At 42.4% G+C, this 27059-nt stretch overlaps 1 protein-coding gene across 5 annotated transcripts in view; it reads right to left on the bottom strand.

Annotated features, from left to right (window-relative positions):
- PPP1R12B (protein phosphatase 1 regulatory subunit 12B) overlaps positions 1–27059 on the bottom strand; it is a 144591-nt gene that overhangs the window by 71296 nt on the left and 46236 nt on the right. For all 5 annotated transcript variants that reach the window (XM_056845088.1, XM_056845086.1, XM_056845087.1 and 2 more), the window contains 9 exons: positions 26459–26544; positions 24949–25074; positions 19512–19694; positions 18738–18917; positions 7195–7285; positions 5324–5521; positions 3374–3554; positions 2690–2802; positions 1750–1791 (listed from right to left, as the gene is read on the bottom strand). In XM_056845088.1, coding sequence (XP_056701066.1) covers positions 1750–1791; positions 2690–2802; positions 3374–3554; positions 5324–5521; positions 7195–7285; positions 18738–18917; positions 19512–19694; positions 24949–25074; positions 26459–26544 — 1200 coding nt within the window. The remainder of the gene's footprint in view (positions 1–1749; positions 1792–2689; positions 2803–3373; positions 3555–5323; positions 5522–7194; positions 7286–18737; positions 18918–19511; positions 19695–24948; positions 25075–26458; positions 26545–27059) is intronic.

Raw genomic sequence — 27059 nt, 5'->3', positions numbered from 1 at the left:
TCCCCATCACCTCTGATAGCATATGTAATTCCATGCGGCGTTCATTCAAACAGGAATATTTGGGCTATTACCTTTATCTTAATCCTAACAACCAGCCAACTTTGGCAACACAGATTGGAAGATGTAAAGCTGGGCAATTTGTTTTTCCAGGAGCCACTTCTCAAAACCCAAATGTAATAAAAATCCCAATTCTTTTTATAGGCTGCTCACACGCAGTAGCATTAGTTTGTGGCTTCAGACTTTGATGACTACAGATGCTACTCCCTCTAGTGGCAGTTCTGTTATACGGCTTGGTTACAGGCCCTAAAGAACAAACCCTATCGAAATTATGGGCAAGCCTTAACCATCTCCTTCTTTCAGTACTTATGGCAAGTACATTTGTGTTGTTCTGATGCTGCTGTTCTACCTCCTTTGTATGCTTATTCTTTCGCCTTACTTGCCCATCCTGTCAATTAAATCAACTGGCCTTTGGTGGTCTATGTGATTTTTTGTGGATATCATAATGTTTATGACTATCCAGGTTGTCATTACATTAGGCATAGCATTATGATAGCCACAAAAATCACACAGACCACCAAAGACGACCAGGTGGATACCACAGCTAACTGGATTAATTGGCAGTGTGCCCTTTTGTTGTTTCTTTTTCCTAGCAGCCTTTGGTGCACCCAACACCACCAAAGTCAGTTAAATCCACAACACATTCTGTACTCTGTTTTAGACTCTACGTACTAGGGGTTTATCCCATCATGTACAAATATTTTCCCTCCCCCCACTCTCATTCTTTTATGGGGTGTTGTATGTAAGATACAGGCTCATACAGAATCCTGAGGGATTGGAAATCTTGCTGTTCTGTAATATTTTAGTTAGCCCTTTTTTTAAAAAAAGGCATCACATGAATGTTTTTGGAAATTTTCTTTGGGCAGACACAGTTTCCTACAGCTTTATTTTCTACACACAGGAGAGAAAATAATGGGGTAATTGCTCATGTGAGCCCAGCATACCAAGCAACTTTATGGCAGCAAGCAACTTAGATTGGACCCTTTAGTTCAGTGGTTCTCAACCTTTTTTGCTCCATTCCCCCCTTTCACCATTGTTCAGAATATAATTCCCCGCTTCCCACTCTAACTCAAAATTAAAAACAAACTAAATTTTACAGATCGTACATAATCTACAGGACATCACACTTTGCTGAATAGTGGTCCCAATCCCCCCCCCCCGGCGAACCCTAAAATTCCCCACGGGGGGGGGATTTTCCCCTTGTTGAGAACCCATGCTTTAGTTGGTGTCATAGAACAAGTTATTTGGATTGAAACTGAATTCTTTTTTGAATACAAACTGATGAAATAAATATCTGGTTGTAGGCACAGTAACCCAGCTTTAAGCATCTTTTCTCTTGCTGTTGTCCAACATTATACAGAGCAAGTACTGGAAATAAACTGATTACAAGCCAAATCCATATTCTTGCTGTTACAGCCCAAGGAAAAATAAGGAAAGGGTACTTAGCCATACTTGTGGTAGTATAACAAATACCAATGATAACGGAAGTGGAAGAGAGGATGAGAAGACATATAGTTTGATTCAGGGACAAGACCACCACATCTTAAAGTGTTTTTGGAATGGCAGTCACTCAAATGTGCTATTTTCAGATATTTTAACTTTAAAATGATAGCGACTTGAGAAGAACTCTAAAATCAAAGGTTTATACGAAAGAACAAGTGAAAGAATAAAACTCTGGATCCTCCCACTTACCCTGGGCTCCTTTGCCTCCTCAGTACCACCCATTTCTTCATCCTAGTTAGAAAAGGGGGAAATCAAATTATGGGTTGGCATTGGATTCTTGGGAAACTACTGGTCAGAAACAGTTATGTAACTAGCAGAAGTATATATAGAGATCTAGTGAGGCAAATTAGAGTGCCTTTATATAAAAGACAGAACTGAACACAATATGAATGTAATCTCTGAAACTACTTCTGTGGCTGAATGTGGCTGCAATCTGACAGCATGAACAGAGGTTTGCTTGTGATGGGCCAAACCTGCCTGGCTGCTCTGTTCCTGTGCTCCCTCCCTCCCTTGTGTGTGTGTGTGGGGGGGGGGGGTAGGAGTGAAGGCTTCTTGGCTGCAGGAGCCTGCAAACTGCTGTTACCATCACAACACAGGCACATGAACCAACTTATCTAACTGTAATTCTTAAAAGGTAATAATGTCCCTTTTAGGGGGGAAAACTGAAAGTATTGCAAAGTTAATCATAAGAGTTCCCACACAAACACAATCCAGAGCTAGAATCCATTTGAATGCATTTTTCTAAAACATTTTGCTAAAGCCATAGAAGAGCAGAAATGCCATCTACATAAATAAGACTAAATTTAAAGCACAAAAGCTCCATTTGCTATATTTCCAATGAACATATTTTTAAAAAATCCATGCTCAGAAAAATCAGACACACTCATTTTCGCTCTATTATGCCCTTGCCCTTTGCAAATAAGTGAAGCTACTAGTATTTTAATTTTTCTTCTGGTACCAGGGTCACTTTCCCAAATCTAATCTCATGGTAAGGGAATCCAATTCCACATTTCATGGATTAATAAATAAGACCAATGCAGGGAACAAAGAAGGAAAACTGGTGCATCTTTCATGCATCAAGAGATCCGGATTTCATCTTTCTTCCTTCTGGTGAAGTGTTGTAACTTACGTCCTTTGTAAAAAAAGAGATGCCTGTGCCTCTTCGCCTCTCTTTCGGTCGCCTCCTCTCGCGAACTGATTGCTTGTTTGAAGACCTGTCATCCAAATCCTGGTCCTCATATTCTGTTCAAAGAAATACAGCCCTAGCATTAATACACCCAGGTAAATTAGCTTACGAGAAACACAAAGCCAATTTCAAAATTAGTTAAGATGAACTGTGTGTGAATTATTCTCCTATATATCTCTAATTATTTATATTTTACCCTTTCATCTCAAGGGAAAGAATACTGAACTGCCCATATACCAGAGTTCTGGTACTTGAATAAGACCTAAGGTCATTAGGTCAGAGAGAAATTAAACAGCTGAAATTACCATAAGATTTTAGCAGGGACCCAGAAATTGCTAGTGAGGTTCTTTTATTCCTTTAATGATTCACATTGAATCAGTGTGACCCAAACATAATGCAAAAAAAAATTAAGAATACAGGCTTTTCTTGGGCATCTTGCCTTGTGTCTGTTCCCCATACTGGACATTCCTCCTTGCTAAACAGATAAAATCTATCATTTTGTTACCCTGCCCTTCTTCCAAGTTTGGGGCAGCATAGATGGCTTTACTTTCCTCCATTAGATCTGCTACTAATACAGAAATTGACCTAAATGATTTGGATAATTTATCTCTCAACAATGTCAAATACCATTTTTCTCCATATCACCGACAGATGTGCTTTGAAAGTCTGCTGGGTTCACCGAGTCTGAAGCTATAGATCTACTTGTTCTGGGCAGATGAGAACTTGAGTAAAGAAAAGGGGTTACTGTTGGAGAGATGGGGCTTGTAGCTTTGTCTGGCGCTGGACACCTCAATCGATGAGTGACAGACTACAAGAAAATCAAGGGAATAAGTGCTGGTTAGTAAGATAATGATGAACAAAATCCTCTCAATTGTAGATGGAGATCTTGAACAGTACTTCCTCAGTACATCAGGTCTATACAAAGCCTTCATTCTAACTAGGCAAGATACAAAAAGCAAGAATCAATGTTTTCATATAAAAAGAATACTACAGCTGAAATAGTGGTAGTGCCAAAATTAGGGTTAAAATCTATCCTGGCACAAAACTGTACTTTCAAAGAGAAAGCTGAAGATCTTTTAAAAACCAAGCATGATCACATAGCAACAGTTTTCCCTGCTGAAACATGGTCAGGGTTTACATGCACCCCGAACTTGCAAATGGTTCTATGGAAGAGCCAGGTGCAGATAAGTGTGCATTCAGGGAACTCAATTTGAATGTAACTTGAATTGTTCAAATGGGTAGGATGCAGGTAAATATACCATAAACATCAGCTTTTGCTTAGAAAAGGTTTATTTACCAGTGAATTAATACCATGAAGTATTCTCTAAGATCTGGAAAGACATGAACATCAGATATCTACATATTATCTCACTTCCTTGTGCAGAAACCATGCTATGGCACATACCATGTTCTGAGCTCCAGATGTACCCTTTAAGTCAGGGGTCCTCAAACTTTTTAAACACGGGGCCAGTTCACTGTCCCTCAAACACTGTTGGGGGCCGGCCGCCCCCCCCCGCCCAAACGGGAAGGCAGCCAGGCACCCAGGCAAAGAAAAGTTAACTTGCGGCAGGAGGACGTGCTGCCCCTTCCCCAGGTGCCTCTCCATGGCCGACATGCCCCCCTTCGCTGGGCTGAGAGACCACCCCGCCGCCGGCGCGCACCCTCCTTTCCCGCCTCCTGGAGCGGGAGGTGGGCTGGGCTGGCCCCCTGCTTGGCAAAGAGCACCTTAGGGGAAGGGGGAAAGGCGCGGGAGGAGGCCGGCAGGAGACGGGGGTCTCTCAGCCCTCCCTTCCCCGGAGGTGCCGCTACCCAAGCCCCCCACGCGGGGGGCCCGGCGCTCGCTCGCCCGCTCGCCTCGCTCCTGCTTGGCTTGCAGGCAGACAGGGATGTTCTTCTTCCAGCCCGGCATGGCTCCTTCAGGGCTGCGGCGGCTGCTGTGGCAGGAGGAGCAGTGGCGGCGAGGGGCACATTGCAGTCCAAGGCGGCACCTCCAGTTCCCTGAGCCGCATGCGTGCCTGCCTGGGGAAAGGAAGGCGGCGGCGCGGCAGGGAAGGCGCAGAGGCGGCGGCGGCTCCCGGGTCGGCACGGTTGTCGCCGCTCCGCTGCTGCCGCCAACGCTTTATACGGCGAACGGCCGCCTTAGTTTGGGGAAGGGACGGGCGCGGCGGCTCCGGAGGGAGGAGGGGGCCGGGTCCAGGACCCTGACGGGCCGAATCCGGCCCGCGGGCCGTAGTTTGAGGACCCCTGCTTTAAGTACTAAATAAGTAACATTAAGGTCTCCATCATTCAGACTCATTGGAAAGCCCAAATGTTCAATCTGAACAGCAGCTCCACTGAGGAACAATTTTCTCAGTAGGCTTTATACTCTCTTACAGACTTTCATGACGGCTTGGCAAAACAGCAGACTGGAAAGCAAGGCAATAGTTGGAAGCTCAGGTGTGCATTTAAAAAGAAAAACTGATCTGATTGTACTTCTTAATATTTTCAGTACATGCAGGCAAAGGGATTTAGAATATTGTCACCTCAAGCCATATAAATATTTTGGGAAGAGAAGCAACAACAACATTTTTGGCTTACTTCTTCATCCAAGTTCCTACTCCATCGTGAGAGAGACTCCCTGGGTTCCCTTGCCGAAGTCTCATCCCCTTTCTCATTGATTTCTTCAGTTGTCTCAGTTCTTTCAGATTTTTCACTTGGCTGTTCCTGAGTTTGCCTCTCTGTACGAGATCGGCTAAAGGTTCTTTCTGCCTCCTGAAGATCTGTCAGTGTTACACCCTGGGGAAGGAGAGAAACCCATACTTATTTAACACCTGCAGTCATTTGCATTATTTCTCTTGTACAGAATTCCATGCCTCATTCCAAGAAGAGTCTGTGACAGCCTTCTACATTTTCAGTGGAATTTAAGTGTGTTATTTCTCCCTCTTTTTTCTCCCTTTCCAAGGTAATAATCTAGGTAGCATATTTTAGGCTTAATTTCAATGGCTGCAGGATAGTGAGTTCCCTACTGTGAGGTACCGTATATACTCATGTATAAGCCGACCCGCGTATAAGCCGAGGTGCCTAATTTTACCTCCAAAATGGGGAAAAATTAGGCACCCGTGTATAAGCCGAGGGTCGGCTTACACAATGCCCCTGCCCCAGGTCGCCCTCCCGCCCGGCCTCCCAGGCCCTCCAGACCCACCCCAACCCCAGCGCCACCGCTCCCGGGCCCTCCACACCCACCCTGACCCCAGCGCCACCCTAGGGGGGAGGGAGAAGAGCCCCTGAACCCCTTACTCACCGGGAGGACGAGGCCCGCTGATCAGCTGGAGGCGGCGGCAGGGAAGGCACGCAGGCCGGAGGCGGCAGCGGGGCCCTGCCTGAGCGCAGGAAGGCCCCGCTGGCCTCTCCCAGGCCGCAGAGAAGGGGCGGCGGGGGGGGCGGGGCCTGCCTGCACTCAGGCAGGCCCTGCAGGCCTCTCCCAGGCCGCAAAGAAGGCGCGGGGGGGGCGGCGGGGGGGGCGGGGGGGGCGGCGGGGCCTGCCTGCACTCAGGCAGGCCCTGCAGGCCTCTCCCAGGCCGCAAAGAAGGCGCGAGGGGGCGGGGGGGCGGCAAGGGGGGGCGGCGGGGCCTGCCTGCACTCAGGCAGGCCCTGCAGGCCTCTCCCAGGCCGCAAAGAAGGTGCGGGGGGGGCGGGGCCTGCCTGCACTCAGGCAGGCCCTGCAGGCCTCTCCCAGGGCGCAGAGAAGGCGTGCGGGATGGCGGCGGCAGCGGAGGTAAGTTCCCCCTCCCCCCTCCCCTCGCCTACCGTATTGACCCGCGTATAAGCCGAGTTGGCTTTTTTCAGCCCTTTTTTTGGGCTGAAAAACTCAGCTTATACGCGAGTATATACGGTAAGTTATTATTTTTTTCAGAGCACCAAGAATCTTGAAGCAGGATTTTAAAAAATCGACAGTAGTGTTTTACTTTTTCTTCTCAGAATAGTTCAAACACTTAAGTACCGCCAGGCATGGTGAACAGGTTACCAAAACACAGTATCATTATAGCCTGGCTGAGGTAAAGATTTTCTTATTCACAGGTTATAGTATCAGAAAGCTTTACATACAATTTAACTCAATAGCCCACCAAGAGTTTAAGTGGTATTTCACACTGAATGATATCATTTCAGTCAGGAAACATTCAGGGGCTTCCCCTTGATATAATTAATTTGTAAGACTCCCCAGAGCCTTGACAAACAGTTTATAGCCAGTCTCCCTCTTTCATAAGGATAGACTTGAATCCACAAAAGTATGCGTCAAAATGTCTTCTTTATTCAAAGCGGGCATCTTAAAGTCAATGGTGAGAGGTGATTTGTGCTTCCCCTCCCCACCAGTTGTGATAGAAATTCTCACCCCCATGCCAAATACTGGTTAAATTGTATAAATCTCCGGCCCACCATTTCAACAGATCATCAAGAATGCTGTTCCTCACCTGCGTAGACCTGCGGGTCTGGCGAGCTTGTCTGGATCTTGCTTTTCTTAAGGATTCTGCTTCTTCATCCCGCACAGGAGTCAGATATGACCTACAAAAAAGATCCCACCACAAAAATTCCCTTTAAAAGTGGACAAACATGGGTTTAAAATGGCTATTTCTATTTGATCCTGTACTGCTAAACACACCAGTCTCTGGAGCTGTCACGTTTTACCACAATTGATATCAGATTTGTATCCTGTTCAACCAAAAAAACTCTCAACATCACAGAGCAGGTATCTCATGCTATCCTTTCAAGTTCTACGTGACATGGGTTAGGCTGAAAGAAGGACTGACTCAAGGTCATCCAATTACCTTCATGCCTGAGTGCTACCACCAATCCAGCTCTTTTTGGTCCAGGGCCAACATTATCTAGTTTACCACACTGACTGTAGAATATATACAATACATACAACCAAAACACAACACATCACTGGAAATGTCACCTTTTAAAATAAAATCAGCTATTCATATTTGTATCAACATGCAGTTAGCAATGAAATTCTAGGACTGACCACTTCAAATGAGTTTTTTTGTACTTGGGGGTGGTACTTGTATTTCACATAGTCTCTTTAAATGGATATTAGCATGGTCCCTCTCTACTTGCATTCATTTTGAACAGAAAAGCAGCAAATATACATATGTGCAGTTTCATGGAGGCATTTTGTATTACTATAGCTAACTACAGGGGGGGAAATATGTACATCTGTTTACGTTTGCTACATGGTAGCTAATGGGTTGGATCTGATGAAGTGTGAGTGGAAGGTGCACATGAATGCCAATCTTTCCTGCTTCCCTGGCAGCCTCTGAAAAGCTGATATTGGTGGTTGCAGGATATGCACAATTATCAGGAAGCCACCAGAGAGACCTGCTGAACCACTGAAAACTTGATCCGCTGAAGAGCATGAAGGAGAAATTTTGCTGTGCACCCCACCTCCCAATAACACATGACATCGTCTTCACAAGGCTGATGCAACCCCCAGCACCAGCTTTCCAGATGTTTCACAGAGATGCTGGGGGGGGGGGTCACAAGAGACATGTCATAAAATCCAGCCCTCTTTAAAAAAAAACAAAACAGGTATGGTTGATATACCCCTTTTTAAAAAATGATCTGGCATTATAATAACGATCACATCACTGTGTTTGTATTTACTACAAAATTCACATATTACATTTAAAAGGCACAAATGCCAAGACTAAGTTCCACTGTCTTGTATGAATGAATATTGCCCCAAGTACCAATACATGATTACAAACTAACAGTAAGTATTCTAAACCCATAGATAAGGAAGAAACAGTTCTTTCCATTATTGCCATGGCATTGGCAGCCCATTTTACAATGCCTTATAACTAGGTAATTTCAAGAGGGCTGTCATTTGTCAACTATTTTCCGTGGTTTAGCTGCCCATACAACTTTGCCTTATATGTGGAGGTTACACAAAAAAACAAAAAAAATTGAATGAGAAAAATGAGCTCATGTCCATAGTTACAAAAAGAGGTCAGCTATAGTTAGTCAGTCAAATTATTCAGTAATGAGACACCTAAGAAAGGGTCACACTGTGTTAAGCAGGCAGATAAGCTCCTGAAAAGTCACAGATATTATGATCCTATCCTCATCAATAAATTATATGCTAAAACTCTTTCACTCTGATTGCTTCTTTCAAACAACAGCCTTCTGGAGATAAAAATTAAAATACCACAAATATGCATTTAATCAGAAGTATTTGATTAAAATGCACTAAGGGTGTAATCCTTAAGTCACCAAAAGTTGAATGGTTCTTGCAATTCAAATAAACTTCAACTCAAACAATTCAAATAAAACCTGTGGTATCAATATGTTTCACATGAACCCATGAAGCTGCCTTGTACTGAGTCACACTATTAGTCTATTGAGGTCAGTATTTGCAACTCGGATTGGCAATGGTCCTCCAGGGTTTCAGGAAGAGGCCATTCACTTTACCTGTTACCTGGCCTTTTTAAACTGGAGATGGACCTGGGACCTTCTGCATGCAAAATAGATGAACAACCGCTTAACCACAGCCCCTTTCCAGTCACGCTACTGTCCCACATTGAACTGAGCTCCTGCCGTTGTTTCTTGCTAAAATTGCAATGTTCACAATACCAAGTCTGTGAGAACTATAGTATTCCTAACTTAGCAGAAATACTGTGCCTTGCACATTGTCTCTTTGAAAGAGACAGATAGCATACAAAAATAGCATACCTCTTAATGCAGACCTCCATAGCTGCTTGAAGGTGAAGATGTACTTGGAGAACAAAAGCCACACGCCTACTAAGAGACTGCAGCTTCAGTTCTGTCATCTTTGGGAACTGGCAGAAGCTTGAACTGTCAGTGTAACGTTGCAAGCATGAGGGGGAGGGCAGCCATTTGCCATTTGCTAACACAGACCACAAGCTTCTGGAAGAAGGCATAAGCAGTGCTTCCAAAACACCATCCATTAGACAGATGCATTTTTTATGCACCAGAACACAAATCAATAACCAAGCGGGATGAATTAACTTTCCCGGTTGTACATAAAAGGGATATATAAAAGGTCTGCCTCTTTAGTTTAAATTTATTTGCCACATCAGATATGCACATAAAACACAAAACACTGGTCACAAAATTTGGCAGGCAAGTGCTGAAAGAGCATGTAGAAGTAACAAATAGCAGATTTCTGTAAAGGGGCTTAAGTAAACGAGGATTATTATCCAATTGAGCTGAAAGGTATAACAAAACGCAGTAAGAGTTACATTTTTGGGGAGACAACATTAACCTTCCCAGTTTTCTTAAAGTGATGGACAGTATCCTACTGTCTTTGCATGGAAGGCACAAAGAGTTTTCCCACACTCCTCTCCTTTGCTGCAGCTCTTTCTGACCCCTGGTCAGCCACTGTATGAAACAGGACACTGGTCTAGATGGATCAATGGTCTGAACCACCACAGCCGATCTTATGTTCTTAATGTAGTGCTGTGGGAGGAATCGGGTGGGGGCCAAGGTCACTAAAGTCTTTAACTGCTGCACTAAAATAGTCTTATGGCTACTATGGCGGCTGTTCCTTTAAGGTGGATACAGCCACTTCCCTAAGAGAAATAGATGAGAAGAAGAGTTGATTTTTATATGCCTTCTCCACCACTTAAAGAAGAATCAAATCAGCTTATAATCACCTTCCCTTCTCTCCACAACAGACACCCTGTGAGGTAGGTGGGACTGAGAGAGCTCTAAGAGAGCTGTGACTAGCCCAAGGTCACCCAGCTGGCTTCATGTGTACGAGTGGGGAAACCAACCCAGTTCACCAGATTAGCATCCGCCGCTCATATGGAGGAGGTGGGGAATCAAACCCAGTTCTCCAGATTAGAGTCCACCACCCCAAACCACCGTTCTTAACAACTACACCATGCTGGCAGCTTCAACTACTACTGCTCAGCAACTACACAGGGGGAACTGTCACTGGAAGGATAGGGCTTCTCTCCTAGGGCCACAACTGAGCCCCGGCAGCATCCCATCCTTCAGCAGAACTCCTGGAGGACATTAGAGGGAGAGAGATGACCAAGGTGTTTTGCCTAATGGCTGCCTTGCACTGGAGGAAAAGCAAAATATAAATGCTGTAAATAAATAAAAAAACAAAAATAAACGAATGAGATAAAAGTCTTCAACTTTGCCAGTTCTGCTGCCGCCCTTAAATTCCACAGTGCAGACAATGAGGAAAAGTACTAAAAATTTAACAGCCAGTATTGTAATACTTTTGCTTGCAGTATGGCCCTATTTCAAATAGTGTGAGCAATTCTGGTCACTTTGTCTTGAAAAAGATATAGAACAGGAAGAGATCTCAATCTAAATGCTCAAGAGATTGGACTGCTTTCCCTGTGAGAAAAATCTAAAACATTTGGGCGTTTTAGCTTAAGGAAAAAAAGATAACTAAGGTGTGGGAAGGGGACAGGGTAGAGGCAAAGATATGGGGTAAAAAAAATTCTAAAATTAAAAATTGACCATGACATCCTTCTAGGCTGTCTGCAACAGATGGGGATCAAAGTCACTGTGCCCTAGCAGTTTGTCTCCTGCCTGTCACATCATTGTCGGAATGTGATGCTATAGAATAACCACTTGAGCCCATGGCACTTGTGCTGTTGGGGGAGGGGCCATGGCTCAGTGGTAAAGCATCTGCTTGGCATGCAGAAGGTCCCAGGTTCAATCCCCGGCATCTCCAGTTAAAGGGACTAGGCAAGTAGGTAAAGTTAGTCCCCTGTGCAAGCACCGGGTCATTCCTGACCCATGGGGCAAAGTCACATCCCGACGTTTACTAGGCAGACTATATTTACGGGGTAGTTTGCCAGTGCCTTCCCCAGTCATCTTCCCTTTACCCCCAGCAAGCTGGGTACTACTAGGCAAGTAAGTGATATGAAAGACCTCTACCTGAGACCCTGGAAAGCCACTGCCGGTCCGAGTAGACAATGCTGACTTTGATGGACCAAGGGTCTGATTCAGTATAAGGCAGCTTCATGTGTCCATGTGATCCTGCAAGATTCCATCTCATCCCATGTGCTTTTAAACTTCTTCATGTAAAGTCAACGCAAGGGTCAGGGGTCTGATGTTTCACCTATACACAAATGACATTCAATTCCATCCCTTCCTTTCATCCAATTCAGGTGAGGTAGTGAAGCTTCTAAATTGTTCCCTGAAAGCTGCAATGGATAATGGACCAATAAAGTGCATAATATGTAGGTGCTTTGGGACAATGATATGGCCAATTGGGAATTGAGAAGTCAACCCATTCTGGATGGGATTGTACTCCCCCTTGCAGTCGAATGTTCAGTGAGTGTGCTATCTGAACCAGGGCTTCTGATCCAGATTTCTTCTGTAATATGGAGCCTTTTTAGCAGTTTCAGTTGGTAGGGCAGCTATGGTTCTTCCTTGATAGGCAGGATTTGGTCACAGTTACAGTTGCCTTTGAGAACTGCTTAGACACTTCAATAAGTGCAAAGAGTATTGGCCACGTTGTTAACAGGCAGCTCCTATTAGGAACACATTCCCATAGTACTGAAGAAAGTACCGGGTACTGAGACATTCAACAGGTTAACATGCAGGGCAGGGACTTTTTAAATTGAGGTTTTCCAGATATGGAACACTCTCCATTCATTGATCTGCTTGTCACCAAACCTTCCGATTGTTCAGTGCTAGGTGAAAATGTTACTTGCTTAATCCTTTGATGATTAATCTCTTCCTCGTTTTTTATGTTTTTATTTTGGGTGACGCAATTTACTGATTTTACACTTTTAATACTGTCTTTTATTTTTTGGCTCTCCCATCTGCATTCTGAGATACTGGTTATCTAATTTTTAACAGTCTTCATGCAACCACACTTACATTCACCTGAATGCACAGACCTGCAACGGTTTTACCATGTTACAAGGCAAACTTTATAATCTGGAATATTAGAGACAGATCTGTGTTAGGTAGAATCTCAGTCCGTTTTCCAGCTTTTTAATACGTAGGAACTGCATGGAATCCAAAAAGCACCAGTTGTCCTACATTTATATTCATAGCACAGCTGCTCCCAAGGTAATTTGGAAAGAATTGCTGCTAAACTTATTTTAGTGATCAGGAAATTGGGATTTGATCTAACATTGTTTATATGCTCAAAGTGTTGTTTGTTAGAAAGCAAGCACCATGCCCTCCCTAGTAGAAATTAACAGGAGGACAACAGATAATCTGCTGCCACCTTGTGGAGCGAAAGTATCTGGAAAGACCCATTTCTTTTGCAGGGGCTACATCCTAACCCCAACAGGCTTTAGCTGCTAAAAACGCTGACAATATTTCACCAGACTTTCAGCACGTTTACATGACACATTAAACTATTTTATGAAAACAATTGTAACTCAATTTATTAAACAAACTGCTGTAAGAATGGAACAGGAGGAAAGAAGACATAATTCCACCCAGATTACTCCATTCATGACTCATTGTCATTTACAGAGGTTTCAACAGGCAAGAACAGATTTTTTTTAATTACGTTATCTGTCTTCAGTAAAAAACCTAATTTAGGAGAAGACAATACTGCAGATCTTATTGTTAAGGGATGATCTTTCTAAACCTAAACTGGAAATCATACACATTCATGAGGCATGAACAAAATGAAATGCAGACAGTAGATGAAAGAGTTACCTGAGGATTCAGTCATTTTGAAAGGTTTAAACTGCAATTCTAGAACATTCCAACGCATATTCATGCTTTTGCTCTTGAGTTCTACTCAGGGTAAGCCAAGTCAAATCAAATTCCCTGTCTACTTTCACTGCCTCAGTTCCTGTTTCTTTGTTGCCACAAATGTCCAATTTAAAATCCCACCTTGGAGTTATGAAGGAAATCAATCCAGGAGCTGAAAGCCTTGCAAGTACTCAGGATCTGCAGCTGCACAGGAAGCCACACTTTCGACAGCAATGCGCAAGTCCTCAGCCTGACCTCTTGCACATGAAAAATGTACCCTGATATCAGATAAAGTAACAGAAACCTTTCCTTTCCCGAACATGGAAAATCAAACAGCAAGCAGAATTCCTGCCCCTCCTACATCATCAACAACACAACTAGCAGCTCTTTCATAAAAGGACAACTTTATCGCAAAGAGATTAACTGTAAAAGCAGGGCTGATAAGAGCTTTCAGCAGCAGGTGTTGGAAGACTGCTTGCTGCTCTAAGTGCATGAAGGCCTTTGCTGTTCTCTCCCAACATAGCACTAAGTCTGGAGAATGGAACTGATGCCTCTCCCAGGCTTTCATCCCAGTACAAAAACATGAATCTGCCTTATACCCAGCAAGACCACTGGTTCATTCAATCCAGTACCATCTGCTCTGACAGCAGTTTCCCCAAAATCTTAGGAAAGAATTCTCCCAGCATTTGCTACCTGAGATCCTTCAGACAAAGATGCCAAGGATCAGATGAGCACGCCTATTATATTAGGTGCTTTGGAACACAGGCAGGATAATGCTGCTGCAATTGTCTTGTTTGTGGGTTTCCTAGAGGCACCTGGATGGCCACTGTGTGAACAGACCTCTGGACCTGATGGACCTTGGTCTGATCCAGCATGGCCTTTCTTATGTTCTTAATGAACAAGGGATCCTCTGCTCTACCACCAAGGCACAGCTCCCTCCTGGCCAGTCTGTTACAAAAACCAGTAAGGTCTGTAAGACCCTTACAAAATTACAAGATTATTCTGAAAAGTTAAAACCCAAAATAATTCATTCTTTGATGAACATTCTTTGTGAACATTCATGTATGCACATACATACGCACACACATAAAAAGGATTACTCTAGGGATGCTATAGCAGTAATTTATGAACATATTGCCTATGGAACAGGCAGCACAGTGGATTATACCAAGAACAAGAATCAACAATGCATACTATTTTGACAGCAATAACTGAACACGCGTTATAGATGCGTGTTACAGCCCATATGCTATTTTAACAACACAAATGCTGAAAATCTTTGGGACTATAAAGCGTTGATATGGTGTTTTTTGTAATCTATTCTGTCAGTTTTTCTTCTTTCGTCTTGAAAAATGTTTTACTGGCACAATCAAACATTATTAGCACCACAGAGACTGTAGCAACCACTCTACAAAATCAAAGCTGGATTCTTATCCCAAATTTTGTTATTGTAAAGATAATACGGTTTGTCGAGAAAATGACAACAGGTCTGTGGCAAGCAGACTGCAAGTAATGAGAGCTCAAGGGAAGATAAAGCTGTGTGGTGGAAAGTGCCATCAAGTCACAGCCAACTTATGGCAACCCTGTAGGATTTTCAAGGCAAGAAACGTCTGGGAGGGGGGTTTGCCATTGCTTGCCTCTGCGTCATGACCCTGGTATTCCTTGGAGGTCTCCCATCCAAATAATAGCCAGGGCCAACTTGCTTAGCTTTCGAGATCTGAAGAGACTGGGCTAGCCTGGGCTATCCAGTCAGGGAGATAAAACTGTAGCATGGAGAAATTAGGAAGTGTGTACCCAATGCTGAAGAACAGGGGAGGCCAATGGCAGACCCAGCACTAGGCTGGACAAGGGGAATTATTATAACAGCAGATCATTATAACCTAGCTTAGCTAGCTAGTTCAAAAGAACCCAGAGAAGGCTATTACTGCTACTAAGGAGCTAAGAATAGCAACAAATAATTGAAAAACCAATAGGTTCTCAGGCCCAGATGGACATCCAGTAGAATTTTACAAAATCTTTAGAGGCATTTTGTTAGACCTACTGATAAACATAATGAAAGATTAAACTTGCCCAACAACTGAGATGAATCTGAAACAACTGTAAGGAGGGAAAACACTATGCTAAAACAGAATCATATAGCCCAAAATCCATCCTGAATCAGTGCCCCTTTGAATGGCAGGATATTCCAGATGGCTCTCTTATTCACTCCGACCTAAACCCAGCACTATGCTTCAATTTTAATGCCTTGGACTGGAACAGGCAAGTTAAGGCTGCCTGTTATGGAGGCATCTTAATGATCTAATAGTAGTCTAACAGTTTATGTTACTGTTGCTAAGGGAAACTTGCAGTCCTCTGAATATATGAATGTGCTATTGTGACAGCTGTCATTCAGCACTGAAAAACCCATATTGTGATATCTCGAAAATGCCTGCTATTTTCCACGTTTAACTATTCGGCATCAGTACTCTTGCTATGACTATTTACCCTCCTCAAATGCCATTTTAAATCCCACAACTGGCCATCATTTAGATATAGTCTGTTCGGTGCCGGATTTACGTATAAGCTAAACAAGCCTTAGTTTAGGGCCCCACTCTCTTGGGGGCCCCCAAACAGTTTAAAGGAAAAAAAACGATGTACATTTCCAAAATATAAGATAAAAAACAAATAAAATAAAACCTACATAAATTGTGTTTCTAAAGGAACTTTTGTTTTTGCCAAATGCCAATGTGTTTGCATTATTAAGTTTGTTATGAATAAAAAATCATTTTAAGTTAGAGCTTAATAATTATTTCACTATTAATATACTTCTTAATTGTATTTCATTTCAGCAATTACTTTGATAAAATACATATTTTGTTATGTGCAAATGGCTTTAGATACCTATTAGGTCCATAAATTACCATATAGCATATATTCAACACAAAAAACAGCGACAATTTGTTGTTGACAAAGGACAACTGGACATACAAAGGGCCCCATTACCTTAGGGGCCTCATCAAACCTAAATCCAGCCCTGAGTCTGTTGTGGCCTCATTCCAAATGGAGGCAGTCACAATAAGTAAACTGCCAGCAAATCACACAGAGAACATAAACCTGAAATTCCAAAATAGGCAGCAACCAGTAGCTCCCATACACTCGCCTGCCTGAAAAATAGTACACCACGCATCTACCACATAATATGTTGACATACACTTTAGTACTGTCAGATCACTGTAATACTGTGGTAAATTTCAGCAATTGCTTGCAATGAAATGTTCATGGAATCCTAGCATTACAGAATTTGCTGTGCAAAACAGATTGAGTAAAATCTGGAGGTTAACTCGACAATGCCAGTTAGATCAATTAGTGATTAATTATGAGAAGACTAAGATAATGTGCTTCACTTCACGATTTAGGAAGTAATCATGGCAAATTAATGGACGTCAGATTGAGCAAGTTAAATCTTTTAGATACTTGGGTGTTGTATATTCATACAGTGGTAAGAGTAAGGCTCACGCCCAATCTGTGATCATATCAACACAAAGGAGTACTAACACTATTTTAAGGTTCGTCAGGACCTTAATGCCCTGACCTGGATGACCCAGGCTAGCCTGATCTCGTCAGATCTCAGAAGCTAAGCAGGGTCAGCCCTGGTTAGTATTTGGATGGGAGACCACCAAGGAATAACAGGGTTGCTGTGCAGAGGAAGGCACCGGCAAAACCACCTCTGTTAGTCTCTTGCCATGAAAACCCCAAAAGGGGTCGCCATAAATCGGCTACGACTTGACAGCACTTTACACACACACACACAGGTCAAGGGGTGGGGGATGTATACCTGCAGCCATTAAGGTATTTAATGCCAAATCCCTATCCCAGCTTTGCTACAGGGCACAATTGGGCCTCTATAACAATTTCACCACTTTAGAAAGAGTCCAGTCTGTCTATCTTAGGGCTCTTTTTAATGTACCCAACTGTGTACCGAATGCTGCACTCAGAATGAAGGCGGGCCTTCTTAAAGTAGAAACAAAGATTTGGCTTATTATCATTAATTATTGGTTGAAAGTGCACCTCAACCCAATTGAGCTATTTTTTATCAGCCACGCCGTACCCACAATGGTCAGTTACGATAATTCAAAAACTTTCCTCAATTGGCATTGACCCTGGGAGTTTGATGGATCTAGGGCTGAACAGAGCAAAAGCCATGGTTCATCAACGTTTGCGTGATATGGAGCTCCAGTCGGAAATTGCACAACTTTCTGGGGTATATAAGAATTTATTACCTGGTGGAGGCAAAGTCACAGCTCCATACCTTTCCAATATTACTTTACCCCAACTGAGATGGGCATTCTCGAGAGCATGTTTTGATGCACTCCCTTCAGCTGTTCTTCTGGGTAGATTTCTAAATCAACCCAGGGAGATGAGAAAATGCGTGTGTACAGCAAGAGCAGAGGAGTCCTTATCATGTATCCTATTATATTGTGAATGCTATGAGTAATTTAGAAGATCTATAATTGAGCCCTGGTTACAACAATATGGTTATTTGCATCAACCTATAATGGAAGAAATATTAATTATCCAATTTCTGCTTGAAGATAAAAACCCTGCTATTTCTTATGATGTAGCTAAATTTTGCTGGAAGGCCATTATTAAAAGGAATGATCAAAACAAAAAGGGTTATACTATTAGTGACATATCAGATGACGAGTGAAGGGTGAAGCAATGCACAATGTATAATGTACAATGTTTATCTGGTACCCTATCATGTTGATGGTGTGTTTGATCAGTTTGTTTTTGGTTGTTTTGCTGTATTTTGTTTTCCCTTTTTATTGTAGTTTTTACTGGTGTTGTGTGGGTACTTGCACTGCTCTATTGTTTGGTGCTGGCCAATGGCCGTAACAATAAATGTATAAATCTGGAGGCTTTGCTACACAAATAATGACAGCTAGTATTCAGAATGGCATGAGCTGAGTAGAGCCAATTGAAACATGAACCTCAGAAGCACTCTTACTTTTCTTCGTATTTTCAGATTTTTATGGGGTGGTACACTTTGATGGGGGGGAATCAAGGAAAACTTACACAAGCAAGAAACTGGGGTCCTCTCCACTCAAGCAGCAGCCTGCTCTGATTGTAAATACCATAGTAAGGAGATCTTCCAAATAGTAATTGAAAAAGGCATCCACTTTTTCAATAAATAAGGTATGAGTAATATGCAGTGTAGCAAAGTTTATTTTTTACATGCAGAAGACTTGCTATTTGGCTTAGACCACTGAAAGCATGCCAGGAACTCCAAGCAGCTCTTAAGATCACCACCAAAAGGCTCACCAACCTTCTCCGATCCCTGGCATCCCCAGTAGAGGACTCTGTTCCAGTTGTTGAGTTGGCAGTTGTGACGCCGTTGGCAGTACTGGGAACAGCGAGATTTGTTATGACACTTAATGGAATGCTAGAAGAGATGCTTTCTACGCTCTTCTCTACAGCAGGATCTGTTTGCTGCCTGTATGGGGCTCTGAAAGAGAGAGTACAGGGGTTCATGCATCATTTTAAGATCACCTTCGATCAAAACGAACAGGACATAACAAATGGCTTTTCAGTTAAAAAACCAAAACTGAGTTTGATTTATTCTCAGTGCGATACTTAGATTGGCAATTTATCTGATAGATAAGTATCTTAGAAGAAACAACCAGAAGAGTAAAACGTAGTATCTGCGAAAAAGGTTGCTGTTCTGAAAGTTAATGGCATGTTTAGAGGCGTTTAACCAAATGATAAGTATGACAGAGGGAGTAAAATCATTCTACAGTACAAAATTAAGAGGCTGAGGAATCAGATGCGACTGTGAATCAATGTAAACACCTAATTGGTCTGGGTGCATTCTCAATTTTTCTCCATTGTGCCAAGAAATCACCTAAAAAAAATATGGCTCAGAACTCAGGTCAGGTTATAAATTTATAATAATTATACGGTCGCTCTTTTCAACTGAAAAGCATTCTAGCTAGTGGCAACATCCATCAGGAGAACTGTCAGACAGAAATACCATACCACTAAGAACTGCTCCTTTGATGCCAAACCTTGCCATTTTTATGAACATACTACGACCCCTTACCTCGTATACTGGCGGCCTGATGTTGTAGTATTTGAACTGACAGATGCAGGGCAAGAGGCAAGTTGACCCTCTGTGCCCAATGAGGTAGGTGAACCAAGGACAGTGGGTGAGGTAGCAGGAGATGAATTGCGATTGGCTGAAATGTAGGGACTGCTGAGGTCACTACTTCTACCAAATGAAGAACTGTAAGATAGCAGAAAATCACTTCCTTCAGACAAGGTCTAATATACCGCTGAACACCAACACAGATTGCTGAGAGTATACTTAATCTATCAGCAAAATGAAGAAATGTATTCTAAATCCAAGTCTACAGCCATAATTCTCTCAATCAAACGAACCAACCCAGGATGAAAGCACTAGGGGGCAACAAGAAAGTGAACAAATGAATAAACAGTAATATGGACAGTATTAGTTCAGTTGTACATTCTGCATTCACAGCTATTCTGTCTGGTAAAGAGCAGAACAAAAGAGTCAAGAGTTAGAAGAAAGATCAGAAATACCCAAGAAAAACTGACTGAAGAACTTGCCAAAGAAGGAAAAGGTTCAAATAAATGTGTAAAGGCAAAAGATTACTGAGCGCAGTTCAAACAAAATGCAACTAATTTTAAAAGAAAATTTTTAAACACAAATATGTTTATAATTTTTCCCAAGGATCATCAGGCTACCACTTTACTGGCTGCTGCCCCATTTAAGGCAGTCTGGCATCAGCCAGAGCCCATGTCTTTGCTGTGGAATCGGCTCTGGTGAGCAGGGGACCTGTCTTTAAAAGATGGATGCACTGCGGGCCATTTTCTTTACCAGGGGTATAGACTGCAGCCGTTTTTGTAGGCAGAGGGGTCCTTTGGGGTTCATTTTATTCCTTCTTCAATTCTGATTTATAAGCCACTTTGGGCCACAAGGAAAGATAACATATAACTATCTGAATGAAGAATAATGAATACAATTAATAGGTTGGGAATCTCAATGATCAGAAATGGGGTTTATACACAGAGATTACCCATTGGATGATGCTTTCAAAAACCTTCCACTCTTCTGCTCTGTCATTACCATCATGCTTCGAAAGAATGAAGCCAGAATCCCAAAAAGATAGCTGAATGACAGACTGAAAAATGTGCCCTCATAGACAAATCCTTTATTTTAGGATAACATTATTTTGGACAACAGTAGACTAAGCCTGTAATAACCCACGAACTTGGAAGCATAGTACCTATTACTTCCTAGAAGGCTAGCAAAGTATGTATACCTTTCACTAAAAGCTCTAGACAAAACAACTTGCTTAGATTTGACCTCAGCAAACTGTCAAGGAACAGATCTGAAGAAATTCCTTACATTGACAAATAAGATCTGTAATACAAGTGTAGGCTGTGTAGAGATGTGTGGGTTTAATGGATAGTACTAGAAGGGTAACACAATTAAAATATGCCAAGAGAAACTAGAACAGACCAACAAATTTCCATAAATTAAGGAATAATGAACAGTAATAAGACAGCAGAAATAAGACAGCCCTTTACAGATCATGTTTGGGGAGAGGGTAGAGAAAGAGAGATCAGGGCATGCCAAACAACCTTGTCTTTGACGGCTTGGCAATTTTACACGCAGGATGCGATTATCTCTGCAATATGATGGGCTCAAACTGTTTAGGGGATTTAATTGCCTGGGGGTTATTTCACTTTATGAACAGCAAACATGAACTTGATGAAGCCAGTCTCAGCACCCACACAGCATAAATTGCCAATAATTAAAAAAAAAAAATTATATGGTCACAAGAGAACGACAGACAGGCTAATAGCTGCCTCTGCAAAGACCTGTATGACAGGAGCAGCCCCAACTCTAAATTCAGACCTTGTTCTCCACTCTGCTCCTGGACAACACTGGAGGGGAAAGGAGACCCAAATGCTTCCTGCCACTACTACTAATGCTGAAGCAGCCAGAACTACCATCAACACCATCAAGAGATAGCAAGTCTACCAAGTCCCCTCTTATATCTGCTGTCAAGAACTGTGTGACAGGACAGTTCTGTTAAATTCCCTCACCAACTCTGACAGTCATCTGATCCAGTCCTAGACCAGGGGCATTTCCGCATTGGGTTTCAATCAGTTTTGGCCCTATACTGATTCAGTTTATCCCCTGATTTCCACATGCATTTTTGTGCTTTCAGTTTTTGTTCCCTCCCTTTCCCCAACCCCACCCCAGATTTTTTCCAGTTTTTTGGAGACCAATTTTACCCTGATCTTTTTCTGGAAGCCAGTTTGCAGTTGCCTTTTTCCTCATGCGTAATGTTTCATTTGGTTTTCTTTGTCTCACCCACTCCCACCCACCTCCAGCCAATTTTTCTTTTTATAAAAGTATACCATTTATCATTCTTACATCTGGTGCAATCATTCGCTCATGTTACCCTTGAATATGTTAACAAAAGATTATTGATCTCAGCTTGGTACCTGCAGCAAGTTTTCTAGAAAAAGCTCAGGACTTCTGGGCATTGCTCCATTCACACAACTCTGTTCTATAGTGCATCATCTACATTAATCTCCAGTTTGGTAATATAATGAGAAGTATGTTTTGCCTTCACCTTTTAAAGGACCTGTGCGTTCCATTTGGCACTAGGGAACCATTCGATCAATTACTGGTGTTATATTTTCCAACTAAGAAGAAGAGTTGGTTTGTATATGCCGGCTTTCTCTGCCACTTAAGGGAGATTCAAACCGGCTTACAATCACCTTCCCTCCCCCTCCCCACAACAAACACCCTGTGAGGTAGGTGAGGCTGAGAGAGAGTGACGAGGCCAAGGTCACAGCTGGCTTCCTGTGCAGGAATGGGGAAATGAATCCAGTTCACCAGATTAGCCTCCGCCGCTCACGTAGAGGAGTGGGGAATCAAACCCAGTTCTCCAGATAAGACTCCACCGCGCCACACCACCGCTCTTAACCACTACACCATGCTGCCAACTAAGTTGCCAGTAATAGCAACTAAGGCTGCCATTATTTCCTGCCTTATCCCAATTGGCTAAGGTGCAACTTGATACCAGCTCTTCCTGTTACTACTCAATCTAATTACATCACCAGTACCTCCAGCCTACTTTTCAATGATTAGACTGTCATCATCATCAAACCACTTCTTCTCCTCCCTTCTGCCCTAAAGACAAGTGTGTGAGTTTTTTTAATTAAGAAGCCCTAAAATACTGATGATAGGTTCAGCAGGTTCTCTGAATTCCCAGCTTGGTTTCTTTTCTTTTCCTTTCTTTTTTAAAGGTAAGTCTCTAGCTCCGTCTCTTGAGCAGATATGCCTCTTTTCTTATACGTTCATCAGGGAAAGGACTAGATAGTTACTTCTTTTTTAAAATGAAAGTTTGGAATTCAGAGAACTTGCTGAACCTATCATTACAACAGTATATTGATATAGTAATATTTAGAGCTTTCTAAAAAAAACACAGCCATGATATCAACATACGTATGCACAACAAGTTAAAAGGGGGGTGTACTGTGACACCACTGATTATGCCACTACAACAGCACCCTCCCTTGAAAATCCTAATTATTTAAGGCATATGTGGAATAAAATAAACTGTCTCCACAACTGTGAAAATGCAGAGGGAGAGCAGACATATGGAAGAACCGTGCCCAAACCAATTACAATGCTTGTGGATAGACTGCCAAGAAAATCAGGAGTAAGTCAAACATTCAGAAAAGATTGTCGAAGGCTTTCATGATCAGAGTTCATCGGTTCTTGTAGGTTATCCGGGCTGTGTGACCATGGTCTTGGTATTTTCTTTCCTGACGTTTCGCCAGCAGCTGTGGCAGGCATTTTCAGAGGAGTAACACTGAAGGACAGTGCTCTCAGTGTCAAGTGTGTAGGAAGAGTAATATATAGTCAGAAGGGAGTTGGGCTTGAGCTGAGTCATTGTCCTGCAAAGTATTAATGGTAATGTGCTAATCATTGTCCTGTAAGTATCAAGATAATGTGCTAATGAGGGTGTGGTATGTTAATGTGGAACCATTGTATCCTGAAGTGATCTGTTAACATGTGGAATCCAAAGCTAATCCGCATGGCTATTGTGGACTGTAGTCTTTGTTAGACTGGAGGCTTTCAGGACAGGAAGCCAAGACTTATTCATTCTTAATCTCTCTTCTTTTCTGTTAAAGTTGTGCTGATGTTTATGAATTTCAATGGCTTCTCTGTGCAATCTGACAAAATAGTTGGTAGAATTGGCCAGTCTTTCAGTGTCTTGGAATAAGACCCTGTCTTCCAAAACTTATTCCCTGTCTTCCAAAACAGGACACAGGGTTTTATTCCGCCGTTGTAGCCTCCCAGCTGCAAACCGCTGCGGAATTACCTCCACTTTTTGCCGGTGCAGCTGACGAGTAGGTGGGGGGGGTGTTAACGTGCCTATTACTGGCCAAGCCGGCTCTCTTGCGCTTACTGGCGCCACTCGCGCCGAATTTTGCTTTCCCTTTGCCCCTGGAGTCGGATGCATGGCTGCAGGAGGACTGGTTGGAGATCGGAGGAGAGCTCCGTGGAGCCGCAGATAGCAGGTTAGGATCTAAATCGCCTTGTGCGATGTAAGAGTCCTCTTGCCTAGCCGCCATTTTGTAGAGCGGGAAGGCTCTCTAATTTTTCCCCCTTTTCTAATCTTTTTTAGGAAGGGAAAAGATAAAGTTATAGGAAGAAGAAAGGATTTAGAAGTAGGACAGAAAAGGAAGGGTTAGAAGGAAAAGGCTAGAAATCTATTCCTTTGAAGCAAGAGCTGCAAAAAAGGCTGCTCTCCCGATAAAGGCAGGAAATAGAATGGCAATGAGGGGCGTTTACCCCAGGAGGCTAGAAAATTTACATATTAGATTCCTGCCTCCCGAACCAAGAGGAAACAGAAACACCCATCCTGAAGATGCCCTTTGGACCCTCTGAGAGAGAATGAGTTTTTCATTACAATTGCAGCAAGGCAATATCAAAATCTGCTCCCCAGGAATGACACATGGAGACAACCCAGGATTTTCACCAACGTACAGGACTGCATTGTCTTGTCCAAACATACTGTAGTTTCTACATCCACGTATCCAATTTCTAGATGACTCCTGTAGGCTACTTCGCATACTGTGCATATGTGTCAAGCATATATTTTTCGTATGCAAGACATTAGTTAAAACAATATGTGGCAGCTACATCGCTTTTACCACACATGCAGCAGAAGCAAGACATATAGGTGTGCCAAACCACACAATCTGAGGGCCTTCCTTGTTTTCATTATGTTCAAACCACCTTTGAAACACTTGAAACTGACTGAGGCAGAGCAATATTCAAGTCTAGTATAGACTTGAACCTTCAATACCAACAAATTTTTCCATGGTATAAGCTTTCGTGAGTCGAAGCTCATGAAGGCACTTAGTGCCTTTTCAGTCTGTTCACCAAGAACAAAAGTTCTAATTCCTTCTTCAACGAGCCTAACCTTTTCATGTAGGTAGATACATAGGTGGAAGGTGCACCAGTTGCAGGGGCTTCATTTCCCTTTGGTTCATCCCTCCATAGTGGCCGTGTATAAGAACCACTCCGTACCAAGGTAACAGCAGATTCTCTGCAAAAGCCGGGGGTGGGGGATGGGGGAGAAAGAAGCTTTAACTGAAATCCATTTAGACATGTTTGCTGTATGCTGATAAACTGGAAATGTTTTAACTATAACCTTAAGCTACCTTGAACTATGAGGAAATGCAGGATAGAAATGTTTTAATAAATAAATAAATCTTCAAAACGTTGCTTTAACTACAGTTCTACACTTAGGCAATTCACATGGCTTTTATAGCCATATGCATGCAAGACACCTAAGATTATGAAGAATAATCTAACACTGGCAGATGCCATTCTATAAACTTTAGGCTACTACAGCCTTCCTGTGGCATTGAATACATTCTTGTTAATCTCAGAACGATATGCAACAAATTACCATATAATTAATAATAAAAGTGGGTGGTTTGTGCTTATCACATAAGAAACAGAGCTGGGCCACCCACAGGCAAGATTTATTACATAATTAGAGGTATGCAGAAAAACCATGGGTTTGCAAATGAACCAAATGGAGGAACAGCCCCTCCCCCTATGAAATAAGTATATTCCAGAAGGTATGGGATGTTGGGGGAGGGCAAACAAGAGAGCGAAATGTCCTACTCAAACTCCTGAGAGCACATAGAATTCTGGAAGATGAGATCCAGGCACAGGAGTTAACCTCTGTATTATCTCCTCCTCCCCCATGATTTCTTACTAGCATGTAGCTTGTATCATCATAAGCAGGAACTGTGTTAGCATTCTATGTGCTACCATTCAGATAATAAAATGCCTATGACATGTAATACAATAAAATCTTGTATTAATAAGCGGTCAAATCAAATTTGAAGAACAGATTACTTTTTTAAATTGCATATGTATTAAGGGGGAGGAAGTGAGTCCACAGAGATTATTTTGTGCAATAATGTACAATGCACAAACACAGAAAGAGCACATTAAAAGCTGTCTGAAAATAAAAAATGGTTTACATAATGATTTGGCTTCTACCCATCTTCCTCTACAATTAAGGACCTGTTGTTACATTTATAATTAAGCTAAAATATGCAAAGAGGCCTTCCCTATTATTTAATAATCTCGGTTTTACCCAGATCGAACAAGCTGATTGACAAGCAATATGTGGATGTACAGAAATAAGACAAACAAGGCAGCTACAATTCATCCGATAAATTTTTTTCACAAGCAATAATTATTTGTTACATGCCTAGCTTAAATTTCTGCCATAAGTGCATTTTGAGGATGCATGATATTTAGCAAATGCTTTTCTTTGCTCCACCCAACTGTAACTCAAACTGGTAGAGGAAAAATTAATGTATGTGTCAAAGCAGGAGAAACTATTCCAAAGATTCAATTAACAAAAATTCCTTTCTATAGTTGCCAGGCCCTAAATCAAGAGGTCTTACCGGTTTTCTTTTTCTTCCATGTCTCCAGTACTATTTAATCTTCGAGGGGCTATTGAAGCAAAATAAATTTTGTTGTCCTTGTCCTGCTGGAAAAAAAATTAATTCCTTTAAGATAGCGTATTTTAAGTAAAAATTTCTAGTGGCCCCTGGCAGTTCCTGCTGGGCCACTAAAGACTTTCTTCCTGGAGTGCTCCCCCAAATCACTACTGCTGGATTTCTGTTAGTTTCTCTCCATGCCTGCCAGGGTTTGAAGCTGGTTTCAAATCCATGGCTAAGAGAAAGCCCTGATTAACACTGAGCAAGGCTAAAGTCCGTGCCAATGTAACCCTTGATTACGGACTGGGTTTGGCCAACCTTAAGGGGTAAGGAGTGTCAAGTTCAAACCCTGTTCCAAAACTTTCATTGATGGACAGACAGGACCTGTAGTTACAGTTCAGAAGTACAACATCTGCACAGGTGCTATATGGAGATGAGAACCCCTGCATAGTTATCACATGTACCATACTCGCTTGGTGACTCAGAACTGTGAAGAAACAAGCATGATCAGCAGCAATTATTTTTTTTCAGAATGGAAGAGTTTGAGATAGGTTAGACAGTTCTT

The sequence above is a fragment of the Euleptes europaea genome, chromosome 2 (assembly GCF_029931775.1).
Source record: "Euleptes europaea isolate rEulEur1 chromosome 2, rEulEur1.hap1, whole genome shotgun sequence".
Lineage (NCBI taxonomy): Eukaryota > Metazoa > Chordata > Lepidosauria > Squamata > Sphaerodactylidae > Euleptes > Euleptes europaea.
The sequence above is the reverse complement of the archived record's forward strand: the minus strand, read 5'-3'. Positions and strand labels throughout refer to the sequence as shown.